This window comes from Antennarius striatus, chromosome 23 (assembly GCF_040054535.1).
Source record: "Antennarius striatus isolate MH-2024 chromosome 23, ASM4005453v1, whole genome shotgun sequence".
Lineage (NCBI taxonomy): Eukaryota > Metazoa > Chordata > Actinopteri > Lophiiformes > Antennariidae > Antennarius > Antennarius striatus.
The window spans coordinates 1,425,959-1,443,467 of record NC_090798.1 but is presented as its reverse complement, the minus strand read 5'-3'; the positions used below and the strand labels follow the sequence as shown (position 1 = coordinate 1,443,467).

The 17,509-nt window shown below is 45.8% G+C and overlaps 2 protein-coding genes across 3 annotated transcripts in view; one reads left to right on the top strand and one right to left on the bottom strand.

The window, feature by feature from the left end:
- The window catches only part of rbpjb (recombination signal binding protein for immunoglobulin kappa J region b), a 29,137-nt gene extending 22,980 nt beyond the window's left edge, over positions 1–6,157 (top strand). For both annotated transcript variants that reach the window (XM_068308098.1, XM_068308099.1), the window contains exons 3-11: positions 1,810–1,905; positions 3,122–3,287; positions 3,496–3,670; positions 3,848–3,985; positions 4,078–4,190; positions 4,441–4,581; positions 4,663–4,818; positions 4,899–5,002; positions 5,451–6,157. In XM_068308098.1, the coding sequence (XP_068164199.1) occupies positions 1,810–1,905; positions 3,122–3,287; positions 3,496–3,670; positions 3,848–3,985; positions 4,078–4,190; positions 4,441–4,581; positions 4,663–4,818; positions 4,899–5,002; positions 5,451–5,769 (1,408 nt within the window). In that variant the 3' untranslated portion in view covers positions 5,770–6,157. The remainder of the gene's footprint in view (positions 1–1,809; positions 1,906–3,121; positions 3,288–3,495; positions 3,671–3,847; positions 3,986–4,077; positions 4,191–4,440; positions 4,582–4,662; positions 4,819–4,898; positions 5,003–5,450) is intronic.
- Positions 6,158–6,259: 102 nt separating this feature from the next.
- cckar (cholecystokinin A receptor) lies at positions 6,260–15,765 on the bottom strand. The gene is made up of 5 exons (XM_068308630.1): positions 15,598–15,765; positions 14,747–14,998; positions 12,271–12,532; positions 11,594–11,721; positions 6,260–11,473 (listed from the first exon to the last, which is right to left on the bottom strand). Exons 1-5 carry the CDS (start codon positions 15,722–15,724, stop codon positions 10,887–10,889), a joined length of 1,356 nt encoding a protein of 451 aa, XP_068164731.1. The 5' UTR covers positions 15,725–15,765; the 3' UTR covers positions 6,260–10,886.
- Positions 15,766–17,509: the final 1,744 nt, after the last annotated feature.

Below are 17,509 nucleotides of genomic sequence, written 5' to 3'. Positions count from 1 at the left end.
TGTGTTGTTATTGTCAGTGTTCGGCTTTTTGTCCACCAAATATCTTCAAAACCGCTGCAGATGGAGAGATGAAACAAAACGCACATTACTCGGGCAGCAGATGGGATGATGACCTTGACCTTAAGGAAACTAGGTCAAGGTCAGATTTTAATTTTTGTACATTTTTTTGCCCACATCTCAGGAACCGGATTAGATAGAAAGACGAAACAAAAGGCGTTATATTCAGGGGGGCAGGGGGATGAACATTAGATCGCAACCTTCACCTTGAAAAAGTAGGTCAAGGTCAAATTCGCACTTTTATACGTTTTTCAGGTACACGTCTCTGAAACCTGATGAGATATAACCACGAAACAAAAAGCAACATTTTCAGGGAGCCAGAGGCACAAAAACGTGTCGGTCAGGGTAGAATGTTGAATTCAGGGGTGTCGCAGGATGTTACAGTCTCTGACTGCCTTGTTTGTTGTTGTTGTCACGCTTTGGGGCATCTTTGCGTGTGTTTGGGTGGACGGGAGACGGACGGTGACGCGTTAAGAACGACTGAGAGCGAAGTGTTAATCTTCTCTGTCTTGACGGGGGGAAACCGTCTCCCTCCAGCCTCGCCGCAGCGGTTTGGAAACATCGGCGAGCGGAGAAACGGCGTTAACCACAAGCTGGGCCGATCACACGGGAGACCGACGAGCGGCGCTTTGAGATCCTGATGTCATAAAAACTCCCGGCGATGGTTTTGATTCCGTCCTGACAGACGGCTCCACAGTAGAGGATGACATTCATTATAGAGACGTTTAGATGTGGAGGGGCTGATTAAACGTAAATGCGGTGCTGTTGTGGGTGAGATGCATGCTGGGACATCACGTTTGAATATGGTCGGTGACATAAAAAGGAAATGACTTTTTCCCCTCCACGTGGCGTTAATGATGTCAGATTATCGTGAGTGGGTTTTAGCGGCTTCATGCTTGTGGAATTCCAGGATTGTGTGTATTAAAATGTTTTTAAAAAAATCACGCCTTCGCTGGAGATCACCTGAAAAATAATCGTCCCGTCGCACGGTGGAGCGAAAATAAAACGTTTCCCCATCGAAGCAGATGAAGCAAAATACGCTTCACCCTTCATCCAACCCCCCCCCGACACACACACACACACACACACACACACACCGCGAGGGGCCCCCTTGCTTTTCATAACAAAGGCTCCGTCTAACCCGAGCGTGCGGCCTGGTATTACATGGCTGTGTGTGTGTGTGTGTGTGTGTGTGTGTGTGTGTGTGTGTGTGTGTGTGTGTGTGTGTGTGTGTGTGTGTGTGTGTGTGTAGCCCTCTGAGCGCCCTGGCGTGTCAAGTGTCACTGACATCTGGTCCTGCGTGCTGATTGGGTCGTGCTGTCTTAATATCAATAAGTGTGATGACTCTCAATTGAACGTCTGAGTTCGTGAACTTTGACCTTTCTTGCTCCAAAATATGAGTAGAATTTGAGTGGAAGAGGGACTTTATTTTTGTATTTTGACACAAAACTCAGCTCTGGTGTTTTCATCTCTTACTTTTTTTACTTTTTTTTCCCTCCCCCCCGTCTCCCTCCCCTCTTCACTGTCCCTCTGAGGCACCCCCCCCCTCCGATGAACCCAGCTGGGGGAGAACTCAAGTCTTTTTCCAGAGGTCACAGCGAGTGTATTGTTTGTGTTTCTGCTTCAGCTTTGAGCTTCAAGACGTTGTTTTACTTCAGCTCTTCTGCCGGACCACAAACGCCCCCCCAATGACCCCCGTAATGACCCCCGTAATGACCCCTCTGTTCCTCTTCCTCTCTCCTCGTCATGCAGAGAAGCAATGAGGAATTACCTGAAGGAGCGAGGCGACCAGACCGTCATGATCCTCCACGCAAAAGTTGCACAGAAATCTTACGGCAATGAGAAAAGGTGAGTGGAAAAGACCAATCTGGTGTTTCTCAACCTGATTGTGGGTCGACTCCAAGTTTCAGTTCCTTCGTGGACGTATGAGTGGGCCACCCGTCACTGCTGGGGGGGGGGGCATCCCGGGCCCGAGGAGCGACTGGAAACCACATTCCAGCCTTCCCCTGAGCTTTTTGACCCTCCTGACCTCCCGTATCAGAGGAGGTCAGAGGAGGAAACTAGGGCCGACCTCCTGGGAAAGGCCACGCCCAGGTGAAGGCCACAGGAAAGGGAGTTGGGGGTGGGGTGGGGCGATGGGAATAGAGGAGATAAACCACTCCTGGGGGGCCGCGGGTTTGGGTTTGAACCCCAAACGGGTGCAGAAAGGATCCGCAGAAAGAGTGTGAGATGAATTCCTCTTGTTTCTGTTCGGTGTGACGCTTTGTGGTGAAAGTGAAAGCGGGATCTTATGTGTTGCACGGGTTCGACCGGCTGCGGGACCACAGATCGGTGTATTGATGGGACGTCCCAGAGGGGGAATTCTGCTGCGTTATAGTCGTGTATACAAGTCATGCAAATCCCCACGGTTCTAGTTCTGTTCACGAGTGTCTGGCACCTCTGATTCCTCCTGAACTGAGTGCACAGAAAATGCAAATACAGCCGTCGTCTTCTCCCCAGCAGCCTCTCTGTTTCTTTTTTTCTCATAGGAGGTGAAAGTAGACAAACACCCACAGAGACTGACACCGGCGTTGCGAAATAGGTCGCTCTGCAGTTCCACGCTGACGCACACCGACTCGGATTTTTTTTGAAGTGCGCAGCAGCTCCGGAGCTGCTTTTCACGTTTTTTGTTTTTCTCAATGGGAGCGCTGGATTGGACGGTGGGATGGGATTGATAGTAGGAAACAGTCTGAGGAAAGAGAGAGAGGGGGGGGGGGAGAAAAGTATGAAATCACCGAATGGAAAACACTGACCTTTATCCCCCAAATTCTGTTTTATTTGTGCTTCTGCTGATCTGATGCATTCTGGAACCGCTCGTGTTCACATCTGCTAAATGAGGCTCGACCAAAGAGTTCAGCTGCACGTTTGAGCAAGAAAGAAGCGCGGCTATCTTATTATAGTGCAGGTCTGCCCTCTAGTGGTCAGGATCGGGATGCACGCGTTCGCCATCACAGAAAATAGTCGTAAATATTTGTAGACGTCAGGTTTTAACGAAAAGTCTTCAACGTTTCCACCGTTTTTCCAGGTTCTTCTGCCCCCCTCCCTGCGTTTACCTGATGGGCAGCGGCTGGAAGAAAAAGAAAGAGCAGATGGAGCGAGACGGCTGCTCCGAGCAGGAGTCGCAGCCGTGCGCCTTCATCGGCATCGGGAACAGCGACCAAGAAATGCAACAGCTTAACTTAGAGGGAAAGGTACCAACCCCCCCCCAGAATCAACCAATCCTGACACAGATGCTTCAAAATCACACACCCCGCCTACAGGAATCCTAATTTGACATTTGTGCATCTTAAGCAGATGATTAATCTCCTCGTGATGCTTCAGACGATGCACGGGATTCTCTCTGCAGCGGAGGACGTGATGTAACGCGTTGTGATTTGTTGTCTCCCTCTTGTCCCGCAGAATTATTGCACAGCCAAAACCTTGTACATATCCGACTCTGACAAGAGAAAGCACTTCATGTTGTCTGTCAAGATGTTCTACGGCAACAGCGCTGACATCGGCGTCTTCCTCAGCAAGAGGATCAAAGTCATCTCCAAGCCCTCCAAGAAGAAGCAGTCGTTGAAAAACGCTGACTGTACGTCTTTATATAATGTTATTAATAATATGTGACCCGCAAAATAAAATAAAAGTATCATCTCATAAATATTAACTCCCTTTTAATTCTGTTTTTTGGGTCAAACATGTTTTTCCCCACTAGGGGGCGGTATATGCTCCCATCATAGGTCATATTTGGGTTTGTTTTTCCTCACAGTGTGCATCGCATCAGGGACGAAGGTGGCGCTGTTCAACCGGTTACGGTCCCAAACAGTCAGCACGCGCTATCTCCACGTGGAGGGGGGCAACTTCCACGCCAGCTCCCAGCAGTGGGGGGCCTTTTACATCCACCTGTGTAAGCACGAGTCGTCCCGATTCGCCGCTGACGCGCAAAAACGTAGACGTGATGTCGGGTTTGAGGCTGACTGACGTGTTCTTTATTGTCAGTGGATGACGAGGAGTCAGAGGGGGAGGAGTTCACTGTGAGGGACGGTTACATCCACTACGGCCAGACGGTCAAGCTGGTCTGCTCCGTCACCGGCATGGCCCTCCCCAGACTGGTAAAAGAAACCATGTGAACCATTGTTCAAATGGGCTGAACTACTGCATTGTGGGAAATGTAGTTTTTTTTTTGGTCAAAGCACACTGTTGATCTATTTATTTTTAGACCGTGACCTTTTATGCTCTCGCGGGCCACATAAAATGATGTGGAGGGCCACATTTGGCCCCCGGGCCTTGAGTTTTACACCTGTGGTTTCGAGCTAGATCCTTTCACATCGCCTGACATCGGTTTCTCCGTTTCCGTTTCAGATCATCCGTAAGGTGGACAAGCAGACGGCGCTGCTGGACGCCGACGACCCCGTCTCCCAGCTCCACAAGTGCGCGTTCTACCTGAAGGACACGGAGCGCATGTACCTGTGCCTTTCCCAAGAAAGGATCATCCAGTTTCAAGTTAGTGACGCCTCCGTTCACACCTAGCGGCCGTCGTTCGGCGCCACTGGAGCTCATCTCTTCCCTCCGTTCGCTCTCCAGGCTACTCCATGCCCAAAGGAACCCAACAAGGAGATGATCAACGACGGCGCCTCCTGGACAATCATCAGCACGGACAAGGCCGAATACACTTTCTACGAGGGCATGGGTCCTGTCCACTCGCCTGTCACCCCCGTGCCTGTTGTGGAGAGCTTACAGGTAACGCCGCTCCGTGATGTCATCACACTTACGCCTCGTAGCGCTCCATCCTGATGGAGGCCGTCTCCTTTTGTGCGCAGCTAAACGGCGGCGGCGACGTCGCCATGTTGGAGCTGACGGGACAGAACTTCACTCCAAATTTGCGGGTATGGTTCGGAGACGTGGAGGCGGAGACCATGTACAGGTACATCCCATCTCTCCTTCCAGTTTTAATCACATGACCTCATGGTTGGGTTTTTTTTTTTGTTTTTTTTGCTCTGTAATTTCCCACGACACACCAAAGCCTCTTTCCACATCTTAGCCGGAGGGACATTAGCATGCTAATTGTCCATTACAGCTAAGTGGAGGATTTATTTGGGATCCTGCAAACATGGAGAACGATTAAGTGTAAATCTAATTAATTAAAGATTTCAAACTTCTCTGTGTCAGATCCTGTGATTATCTGATAGAACTTTGTCCCGACGGAGCGGATAAAGTATTTTCTGCAAAATAAATGTCCTTTTTAAAAGCTTTTTCATACATAAGGCGCTCTGGATTATAAGGCACACTGTCGGTTTTTGAGGACAGACTTTTGGGGTGGGGCTTGTAGTGAATAAAGTCCTGACCCATCCGTGTCCCCGTGAACCCTTCAGGTGTGCGGAGAGCATGCTGTGCGTGGTCCCCGACATCTCGGCCTTCCGCGAGGGCTGGCGCTGGGTGCGGCAGCCCGTGCAGGTGCCCGTCACGCTGGTCAGGAACGACGGCATCATCTACTCCACCACGCTGACCTTCACTTACACGCCGGAGCCGGGGCCGCGGCCGCACTGCAGCGCCGCCGGCGCCATCCTGAGGTCCGGGAACGCCAGCCTGCTCAGCAGCAACAGCCAGGAGGCCGGCGTCTACGGCCCCAACAGCACCTCCAACGCCGGCGTCACGTCCTCGTCCTCCACCGCCGCGGCCGTGGTCTCCTAACGCACACACACACGCGGGGGGAGGGGGGGGGTCGCCAAACACGATATGCCTTGACAGGAAACGTACCGACAAGGCGTGCAAAGACTACGGGAAACCACAAACTGACTCATTCTGAAGTGCTGCGTCGAAAATTCGGATACCGAGAAGCTGAAAAAAAAATTGGTGTGAGAAAAAGGAGCGACCAGGTGGAACCTCGCCCCCCCCTGTCCTACCCCCCCCCCCCTCCCGTGGTTACTTTCGGGACCTGTCTATCCAGTTCTGGTGTTTGGAATGAGTCAAAAGTTCCCGCAGGGCTCCGAACACCAGCAAGAACGGGAACCACGGCAACGATACATCCAAAGTGCACAAAAATAAAATCTTGAAAGGAAAGTATACGCCCCCACCCCCCCACACCCACCCCCACCTCCAACTCCACCCACTACTCTAATTTTTAATTAATTCCTATTTTTTTGGTGTGGTTTTTTTTAAACTTTTTTTTTTTTGTCGGTTTTTTAACGTGGGGGGGGGGAGCTGGATGTATTGTTGTTGGGGGGGGGGCGCGAGGATGCAGAGGGACACACGGAAAACGTGATAACATAGTTTCTATGGACCAAGGATCCTGTATAAGCTTTAGTAAAGGTACATTTTTCTCCATACCTTTTTTGTATTAAACATATAGTAAAACTTTTGTTACCAAATAGTTTCTATTCTTCCTCTGAGCGCCGGCTTTATTTAAGGTCCACCCCCCCCACCCCCCCAATCTATACGTTATTGCGACCTTAAATCAAACGCCGGCTTTCTCAATCTCTTGTTTTTGTTTTGATACTCTTCTGTTTTTTTTTGTTTTTTTAATTTTTTTGGGGGGGGGTTTAAAAAAAAAGTGAGGTCTGGGTTGTTTTAATTTACACGAGCAAAATATTTTTTGTTCTGTTCATTTGGGAATAACCTCAGAGGGCCTTTTTTTTGTTGTTTTACGGTTGGTTTTTATGAAGTCTTTAAGAAGAAAAAAAAGCTTTAAGCAACGCCTCTGCCTTGCCTGCGACGCGCTCGTGTGCGCGGCGGCTACGTCTCCTCTGAATCGTGTGAACACATCCGAAACATCCCATAACGGAGCCATAGCAACGCCTGCAAGATCACATCCATCAACTCGACTTTGTGACGGTTACGAAAAAATGAGCGACGTAACCAGATCGCAGTCGCCGATTTAAGGATAGCCTTAGTACTGTATATTCAGACTCACATATCTAAACCACGTCTCTTGTTATCCGCCGCTTTTACTCGTCGCCGACGACGACGCGTCGTCACGATGATGTTGTGGAACTCGTCTCAACACCCAGACAGGTGTCTTCCTCTTCCGGTTTTGTTGTATTTCTGGTGGCATTTAAACGACAAAAAAAACAACAAAAATTAAAAAGCAACCAAAAAAAAAAAAAAAAAAAGATGGACACTTTCCAATTTGATGTGGCCTTACTAATAATTAGAAAAAAGGAAAGACTTCTTTCTTTTTTTTCCCCCCTTCTCTGCTGTTTATTCACCTCGGAAAGAACATTTGCATAGCACAAAAACAAGCTCACGCCTCGTCCGTCGTATCCCAGGATTCAGCTGTTTCTGCCTTCGTTTAATGTTGTATTTCCAGTAGTTTTTATTCTCACGCGGCGCCCAGCGCCTCTTCACCTTTTTTGGTACAACGTCTCGCGAGCGTCAGCTCCTCATCTCTTGTTTTTAATGACCTTTTCGCAGCAACGAGAGGTTTTTTGGTTTTTTTTTACGCTCGTCTTGTTTCCAACTTCTTCTCCCGGCGTGGAGGAAATAAACGGCCTTCTAAATGTGTAATATTGAAGAAATGTGCATTTGCAAAACAGAAAAAACAGCAATATTGTACAGGTCATTTCATCTTTGTCTTTGTTCCGCCTGAGCACTAATTCACCAGCCAGCAAACGTACGCGCCTGTGTGTGTGTGTGTGTGTGTGTGTGTGTGTGTGTGTGTGTGTGTGTGTGTGTGCGACTTTTCAAATGTCGTGGCTGGAATGGAAGATCGAGTCAGACTCGCTCCATTTCAAAGTGAGCTTTTTCCAAGAGGTTTTTTTTCTGTCTTCCACCGGAATCCAAATGTCTGAAAATTTTTCAAAAAATAAAAGGTAATAGTTGGGAGTTTAGTCTAAAGTCACACCAGGAAAACAAACAAACAGTAAAAGTGACGTGAATGTCTGCTTGATGAAGTGTTTCTGATTTTTCTTTACTCAAAAACCCTTGAAATAGGAAGAAAAAAACGGATTCTCTTCGACCACCCCCCCTCCTCTCATTCTGCCGCTCTCACCTGCCCCGCCTGTCCGTCATTCATGTTAAATGTTTTATATTGTAATATTGATATTTTTTTAAATTATTGATACCAAGCTTCCCCTTGTTTTTTTTTGTTTTTTTGTTTGTTTTTTTTGGTCAAGATAAAAGTGCATTATTGCCCGTTGCTGCCTGGGTATTTTTAAAAAATAAAAATAAAAAAAAATAAGAGGCCACTTCCTGTCTATCCTGGAAGCTGGATGGAGACGGTGCTGCAGCGTTGATGTAGCACCCAAACCCAAAAAAAACTTTGACGCGTCATCACGCCGAGTTCCCGCGGGAACCAACTTGAACCCTTTATCATTGCAGGATGGAGGTGGTGAAATCATGAAATCACGACTGTAGATCTTTAAGTGTTTACTAGTTTGAAACAAAATCACACCCCGACTTCCGCTTTACGTTTGGTTTTATTTGGGTTTTTGTTGATCTTCTTCTCTTCTTCTTCTCGCTCAAACTGCTAAAAAAAAAAAATAAGGGGGTGATGCATCCTTTTTTTTGCATCGCCATGACAATCCCAGCTGGTTTACAGTTTTTAATTTCCTCTCTAAAGGCGTGGAGATTTTAAAAAAAAAAGAGAGAGCGATGAATACAAAATACAAATCGATAAGACGCTCTTTGGGGTCACGAAAGATCTTAAAATTGGTTTCTTTTCTGTGTTTCTGGTCATACTTGTTTTGCTCTTCCAAAAGCAGCTCTACTTGTGTGTGTGTGTGGTTTTTTTTTTTTTTTTTTATATATAAATGAGCTCTGAACAATGTATGTATCCTCTAATATGCCAAATGTCTTTTTATAATGTAGTTTTCATGCACTGCTAAACGAAACGGGCGCCGAGCGAGAGGCAGCTTTAAACAAATACGAAAAAGGAGTGTGGAGCCCTTCTCTGTCGCACTCAGCCTTACTTTTCTAGAAGACTCTTTTTGGCTGTTTGCACTAACTTTCTTTCCCTCCCACACATTTCATCTTCACTCTTGACCTGCTCTTTACATTTGTTTTTTCGCTCTTAACATGCAGCCTGTCGTGCTTTAGCTTCGCTACCGTTGGATCATACTTTTATTTGGTCATCATTTCCTTCTTCCTTCCCTCCATATCCTTTCACTCTTGCTGTATCTGTGTATTATTCTAGTAGATGGTAAGCAGAGGTGTCATTGTGGTAGTTTGCTCAGTGCTCAAAGGGTTGCTGATGGTAGAAACCTGTGCCGTTTGTAACATTTAGCAATAACGTCAAAACAAAGGGGACAGATTTTTTTTTTTTTTTTTTGATAACATACGTTAGATTGTTTTTGTACATATTGCAGCTCCAGGTCATGCGCAAAATCTGTATGTCATAAAAAGAAGAATAAAAAAAAAACAAGAAAAAAAATTTGCAATATTGGCATAAAAACAAGAAATAAAAAAGTGATATAAAATGTATTGGGGTTTTTTTTTGTTGTTGTTGTTTTTGTTTTTAACCGGAGTTTGTCTTTCTTTGACTTATTGATCCGGTTCCATCTTAACACAAAACCATTTTCTGCTTATAATTTAAAAAAAAAAAATCAAATTCAGTTACTCGTCCACAGCTTTAATATGACTTCTGTCAAAATGAGGCACATTCTCATGCGATAAAACAGGAATATTTTATGCGACAACATTATACAAACAAACGATAAGAAAAAAAACAAAAAACGAAATGTGAGCGATGGTACAGTGTGTCCGTTGTTATGCTAACACTGCAGTATTTTTAGTGTGAACTGGTGGACATCAGGTGGGTCGTGGTGGGAAACCACAGGTGTGTAAAGTGTGATGGCGTGATAAGGCCTCGCGGCTGCTTTGGGATTGGAACTGAACAATTTGTACGCCGGAGGTTTATTTTGAAGGCGTGGCGTCTGAGCCACCTGTCATGAGTCATCGGAGGTAAATTTTTGGCTGCATGGACGCTTATCCATCACGTGGAAACAACTTGGCCAAGAAGTAGTTAGCTCCTAATCAGCCTAAACCAGGAGCAAACTAAACTAGTTTTAAATAAGCTAGTTTTAAACTAGTTTTAAACTAAGCTAGTTTAGTTTAAAACTAGCTTTAAACTAAGCTAGTTGTTTTTAAAAGGCTTGTTTGAGTGTTACACAACTGAGATCAGTTGCACATGTGAAAACAGGGCTAATTGCTAAGCTAACTACCTTTCAGTGCTGAATACATAAATTGTGTATATTTTGGACTAAGGCGAATTAACGACTTAAGACGACGTCTTTAATGTTGCTTGTTTTAATCAGTGGATCGGCGCCAAAATGTGATGACTTGCACTCCGGATTAAGACCCACCCTTCCATCGGATAATCCTGTCCACAAACAAAAAAACACTTGGGTGAAAACACGCAGTGGTTGAAATACGATCATATTCTTCAGATTACACGAGATTAATAGATAAAGTTCAGTCGTGACATTTGGATTTCCCCTCCCTTTGTTTATTCTAAGAGCTTTTGTCCCATGACACTCGGCGGTGTGCGGAGTGGGCGGGGTTTTACCGCAAGAGGCCTTAAAGGGAAAAGATTCCATTCCATTGTTGTGCTGATTGTAGTTTCAGGTATTACCTCAGGTAAACTATTCCAGGCGTGTCTGTGAGATGGCGTTGGCTCTGCGGGTTCTGGAAGCTTCGGAGAACATGTTGGCGCGGCGTCGACCCGGAGCGGCTTCACGCCACCTGGCCTCCAGCCCGCTAATGGATGTACCCTCTTCATTCCGCGCTCCAAACCGAGCGTGGAGCTGCCGAACCGGTCCGGTGAGGACTCCGCACCACAGATTCCCTTCAGGTGCTCCTCACCACCAACCGGTTTAAGTCAGCTCGTTCCAGGCTGACCCGCGGACGCCGTTGCAGGCCGATCGAGCGACCTCGCCCGGCATTGCGCGTCCGTTCTGCTCGGCGACCTTTGGCGCGCCTCTCGTTTTACCCGCCTCGCCTCTAGCCCTCCTGATTGGCTCTTTGGCCCTCAAGGAGCCGGCGATGCGTTCGCTGGTCTTCCTGAAGCAGGGGAACGTGGCCAGCATGCCCTGACGGAAACGTTTGTTCATGAAGCAGTAAATGAGGGGGTTGACGCAGGCCGAGGTGTAGGACAGCAGGTGGATGAAGGAGATGGGCGCGCCGGTCAGGCGGTAGGCCGAGCGCCGGTCGAACGCCTGCCACGCGTTGACAACGAAGACGGGAGTCCAGCACAGGAAGAAGAGGAAGACGATGACCAGCAGCATGCGGATCACGCGCTTCTTGGCCACCAGGCTTCCCGCGTAGTTGGTGCTGCAGACGCGACCCAACGACTGCTGGCCGCCCATGTTGCCGTGGTTACCGGTGATGCTCCTCCTTTTCGGCAACATGTAGCAACCGTCGCTGTCGCCCGGTTTGATGCTGCTGGAGCGAGATTGTTTGTCTGTCAGGGGAGAGGAGGTGAGAAGATGGAGCTGGTTATCAATGTCGAAGAAGAAGAGGGAAAAAATACGACTTTCTCTGGATTTATCTCCGAAGCTTTCTCCGCGTTTTGTTTCCATACCTTTGATGGATTTCCGGCTGGAGATCTCAAATCGGATGCCCCGGTAGAGCTCCATGGAAATGTGGCCGTAGGCCGTCATCATGATGATCCCTGGGATCAGGAAGAGCAGCAGCAACAGGGAAACGTACCTATGAGGGGCAGATTCAGGGTAATCAGCGGAGGCAAAAGAGCAATAGTTGTGTCTAATCCAACGTGGCACAAACAGCCGCGCTAAAATTAGAATCCGCCGCCTTCAAGTCGAGAGTAATACCATCACATCGTCATCGTATCGGCCGTCGTGTCGGCATCTTTTATGGTATCTTTCATCACATTTTTTTAAATTAAACCTATTTTTCAGCGTGATGATAGCATTTTTAATTAAAGCAATGAGTCCAGTGATGGTTCTGGAGGATTCGATCTGTTTCAGATTCCCCCCATGTGGTCGTCTCTGGCCGGCGGCACCAGACTGACAATATCAATAAAGGGGCCTTCTGACATTAGCCGCGAGCTAATTTAGCCGCGCTCTTTGGTAGAGTGCGTGCTTAGCATGCTTCAGTCCCTGGCATCTGCATTCCTACGGGGGCAGAAGCCTGTGTCAACAGTGTCAAGCCCGGGTAAATGCAGAGGATTGTGACAGGGAGGGCATCCAGCACAACAAGCTTTGCCAAATCAAATGCGAGAGTTCGTCTAAGCCTCACCAGGCCTGCTGGGTGATGTCGTTGGGCCACAGCAGGCGACACATGTGCCCCGTGCTGTTGTCCCGGCGGGTGAAGGGCTTAAGGGTGCTGGAGATGGGGTAGGGCAGCATCAGAATGAAGGACACCACCCAGGTGGCGCTGATGACCTTGGCAGCGTGAGATTTGGTCTGCCACACCCTGGAGGTCAGAGGGTTGCAGATGGCGCTGTAGCGCTCCAGGGAGATGGCCACCAGGTTGAAGGTGGACACGCTGACGGAGATGCCTGGGAAACGAGAACAACACAGGAAGTGAGAAGACGGCAACAATAAGAAGGATCGAAATGTAGGAATAAATATCTTTTCTTTCCAGAACAGCGATAAATAGTTCTCTATGAGGAACTGGATCCTGTCAGAGAGACGCCACAGCCATAAATTTGAGAAACATCTGGCCTCCATCGGAACAGAACCAAACTACCAGCGCCGTAATTATCACATTAGACAGACTGTTTCTTTACTGCGAGCCTGTTTCTGTGTTCGAACAGGATCAGATGTCTCAACTCAAATTGTGAGCACAAACGCCACACGAGCAGGAATGCAATTCCGAAGGAATTGTGTGTTTGATACGTGCAAAAAAAAACCAAGTTGTCAGCGTAAAAACACACGTGGTGATTGGTTTGTGGTCCTGTTGTTGAATCCAGTTTGAAAAAAATCTGCTCTAATCTTGTGATCTGCCTCATCTGCTGGTCCTCACATCCCACATTCCCCAGATTTCACTTCGGGGATCATTACAGTATGCAACATACATGAAATAAAAATTTAGGTGACGTCATAAAATAATATAAAATAATAAAAAGGTAATGAAAACGGAAAAGAACAAACAGATTTCACGTTTCAGTGCAGAATCCAGATTATAATCCAGTGTTGTCCTTCCGTCAGAGGTCTCAATGCTGAAGAAGTTCACGTGAAAGTGCCTTTATAACCTTTTAAACGTCGTTAAGATAACCTCACCTCACCCCCCAGCAATGAAGAGAAAGAAAGAACTCTATTGTGCTTTTATCAGCCATAACAGTCAGGAATCTGTGTTGAAACTAGTCCTGTTCTCATTTTATTTCACCCTGGTGTCACTTCACCCCAGAGACCACATCTGTCTCCAGATCGTTCTCAGACCTTCACCTTCAACAAAAGCAACAAATGAGATTAGAACCCGCTCTGATCTCACCGTCCGGCTATAAGGAGCAACAGGAAACAGGGAGAAAAAGGAAAATCAGATTTCCTGTAATCTGATTATAATGAACTATTGGTAAAGGTGCGTCATCCCTCACGACCGCACCTGATTAGGAAGCTCCCATGAGGCTTCCTGAGAGGTGACTGGAGGAACCTGGGAAATCGAATGAAATCACAAGCAGATTAAAGCCGAGGAAGGATTGATTATCGCTGCAGTGACTGATGGATGAACTCATAAGGAGTGATTCTGGCTGCTGGTTAAAACTCATAATTTAAAGTCATGACATTTAAATCTCACCAAAAACTAAATCAGAGGTGAACGGGTTTGCTAGGATGACTTCTCAGGCCATTATTATGTTCATTTTCCCACATTTAAAGGTAATAAATGGAGAAAAGAACAACTTTAAAGGGGTAATATTCAATATATTTATAATATTTAGAACAAATATATCTTATAATTAGTTTTAATTCATTCTTAAGCTGCAGTTTTTGTTCCCTTCAAAGTATTTTCATCCTTTTTGGGACACGACAGGCAGCAGATTCAATGACTGAGTTCTAAACAGTCACTTTAAGCTGCTGTGTGTGTGTGTGTGTGTGTGTGTGTGTGTGTGTGTGTGTGTGTGTGTGTGTGTGTGTGTGTGTGTGTGTGTGTGTGTGTACATTACATTTGCCAGGTTTCCAGTGGCATGACACTAAAATGAATGATAGTGTTGCTCCATTGCCTCTGCAGTAAATTTAAAAAAAAATATTCAGTGTTTGTTAAAAAGAGTGAAATGTCTTCTTAGAATTTAAAACCTCACACACATGCAAACACACACACACACACACACACACACACACACACACACACACACACACACACACACACACACACACACACACACACACATCTCTCATCAGAGCGAAACCCAAACATCCAAAAAGCGGCTTTCAGATGGAGGTAAATATATTTAATATTTACAGTTGTGACCAACATGGCTTCAGGTGAGTCTGAAGGCATGTTTGCTTTTACCTGAGCTGCTTCGCAATTACTTCTTAGGGTTTTGGGTTAGGATTACTTTTTTTTTTTTTTTTTTTTTTTTTAAATATCAAGTAAAATTAATCTTGAACAAACAAAATATTCGTGGGAATTCCAGTTGTTTTTGTGAATATTTGAAAGAATATTTTCTTTTTTTCAATCAGAAAAAGTCAGAATGTGTCTCCAGAGGCAATTATTTGGGCAAAGTAGACATTTATATCACAGTTTAAAGATAAATAACCCCCACCTCACTCACCCATGAAGTACATGACCAGTTTGCACATGCCGGTGCCGAAGATGAAGTCCCGCATCAGGTTGGGGATGAGGGTGAAGGGGATGCAGACCAGGGACACCATCAGGTCGCTGATGGACAGAGACAGGAGGAACAGGTTGGTCACGGTCCTCATGCGCTTGTTGCGCACCAGGACGGCGATGATGAGGCTGTTGCCCGTGACGCTGAGGAGGAAGATGAAGCTGTAGAGGACGATCCGAACCGTCTGGTTGATGTCTGGATGGATGGAGACACGTGGACACACAGACGCGCGTAAAACACGGGATTCTAAATGTCACCAAGAAATTCATTCACGCACCCTGCGCGTAAAAATATCCCTCATATTACCAACATTATATTCAGTGACCACCTCAGTAAAGAAGTTCAACACTTCAGTGGTCAGAATGTGCAAAATAAAATCTTCTCCATTAGGTTTTAAAGGAGTTTGGAGGTCGGGATTCTTCCTCTTGGATTTAATCCAAATAAATGTGGCGTTTGATTAAAATCTCGTGGCCACGCAGTGTGTTTTGGAATTGTGACAGTTTGCATACATTTAAAACATGTGTGTCAATACGCATGTATAGCAGATTCCATTAGCTTCACATAGGACCTGAGCCATATGCGTAATGCGCGCTGACTCACAAATGCCCAAAGCGGTCGAGTGTCTTCACAAAAATCCACCCCCCCCCACCCAAAAAAAAAGAAAAACTGCAGATATCTGGTCACATTTTCTGCAAAATTACTATCATATTTTCTTCATGACACAATCAAACCTTTGACGTTAACGCAAAAAAATAAAAATAAAATAAAAAATAAAATAGGTGGATCAACTCTACCTTGAGGTTCGGATCGGGCTTTCTGTTCACTCTCGCACTCCGAAATATTCTTGATTCCAAAATTACATAAAATCTTATTTAAGTCAGTGGAATTTATCAGCATGTCCTGGACTGTAAACGTCTCCATTTCTGCGTTTTCTCCACAAGCCTCAAGTCAGATCAGTCATAGGAACAGGATCCTGCATGCTCTTGTGCGTAAAAAACAAAATCACCGAAGAGTCAAAATGGTCTAGGCTCTGCCATTTGAGTTTAATTCGAGACGAAAAAAATACATTTATATGATATAAATAATAATTTCTACAAGTAAGCAGCGCTCTTGTCGGTATTTCCAGCTACTGACGGCTGGCGGCGGGTTGCGTTCTCTAAAACTCAGCCCGCCTTTGGAAGCAGTGCGCGTAACCTCCCTCCCCCCCGTCTCCATCCATTCAAGCAGCATCCAATCCTAAATCTGCAACCCGACCGATTTCTGTGGATTATTGTAGATTATTGATACCTCAAATCTTTTTTTTTAAATTCAATACAAGAACGACATGACAACACGGATCAAGAGGAATGATGATTTATTTAAGATGTCAGCGGAGTTCTGCGCCGCAGCCTCTGTGGGGCATCCGTGACCCCGGTTCCCCTGACCCATTTCCACGCGCACACGTCGGGGTGGATGAGTCGTGATGGTTCTGAAGGGGGGGGGGGGGGGGGTGAGCTGTCCCGCCGTAGAGCCGACGTTTGGGTCACACGTGTTTCTGCGCACCAACGTCAAATTTAAGGGAATTTATTGAAATGAAAAGTCTGTTATTTAATATAATAGTATAATCCCACGTGGTGACATCACAAATAAACACAGTTTATTGTTTTACAATAAAAATAATCTAAAAAAAACAATGAGAATTTAGAAATAGTCTTATCATCCCGTTGATTCGTTCTGTGTGTTTGCTGGACACCACGTGACCTTTTATGTAATCAGGCTGTCAAATAGAATTTTAAAAAAAAAAGTCTGGTTGTTTAATCTATCCAGCAGTCTATTTTAATTAAAACAACCCAAATCCAACTTCTAAGAAGACGTATCCATCATCAAAAGTACAACACTCAAGTTTCTGTCAAAGTCAATGAAAAAGTTGATCCACGGCGTGATCCTGACTGAACTTGAGGTTTGGCAGATTCTCCACTCTTCCACCAGGTTATCATGAAAACCTGTCAGGTAAGTTACACAGAACTGATGAAAGGGCTCAGAAAAAAATCTCTATCTGGATATGTTCAAGGAAGTGGGGGGAAATTCATGGCTCCGTCCCTTCATCTGGATTCACTCTGGGATGATTCGTGGTCATCTGTCAGGTTTCTCTGTGAAGAAGGAAAAAACCCAGCTTTAATCAGTGGAAGCATGGAGTCCACTGCACCTGTGGAGGTGTGATGGAGCGTCTGGCACCAAGATATAAGAAGAAAATCATTAAATCCTGCAAAATGCAAGGTGAGACCTTCATGGATTGGACTCAAACCATCCTTTTTCTCGAGATCTGGTCCTCACATATTCTTTATTGGCACTTTCATCCCATGGGTGGGGGTCCTGACAGCCCCTTTTGCAGGTACTGACCAGGAACGCCCAAAAAACACATACAATACCAAAATGCTGTCTATTTTTTTCATGCTTCCAATAGATCAACTGGACAAAACGAATATATTTTCCCATGCTGCTCAGTATATCCCTTCCACTGACCAGGGCCATCGCAAGAAAACAACAATATCAATCACTTCACATGATGTCATAATGTTATGGTCGATCTATGATGTCATAATGTTATGGTCGATCTGCCTTGGCATTAAACTTTAAAATCATATTTTAAAAAAAGCCAAGTTTGGGTTGTAGTTGGGAAATCTGTCGCTCTTCACAGCTCCAATATAATGTTTTCAGACACCCATA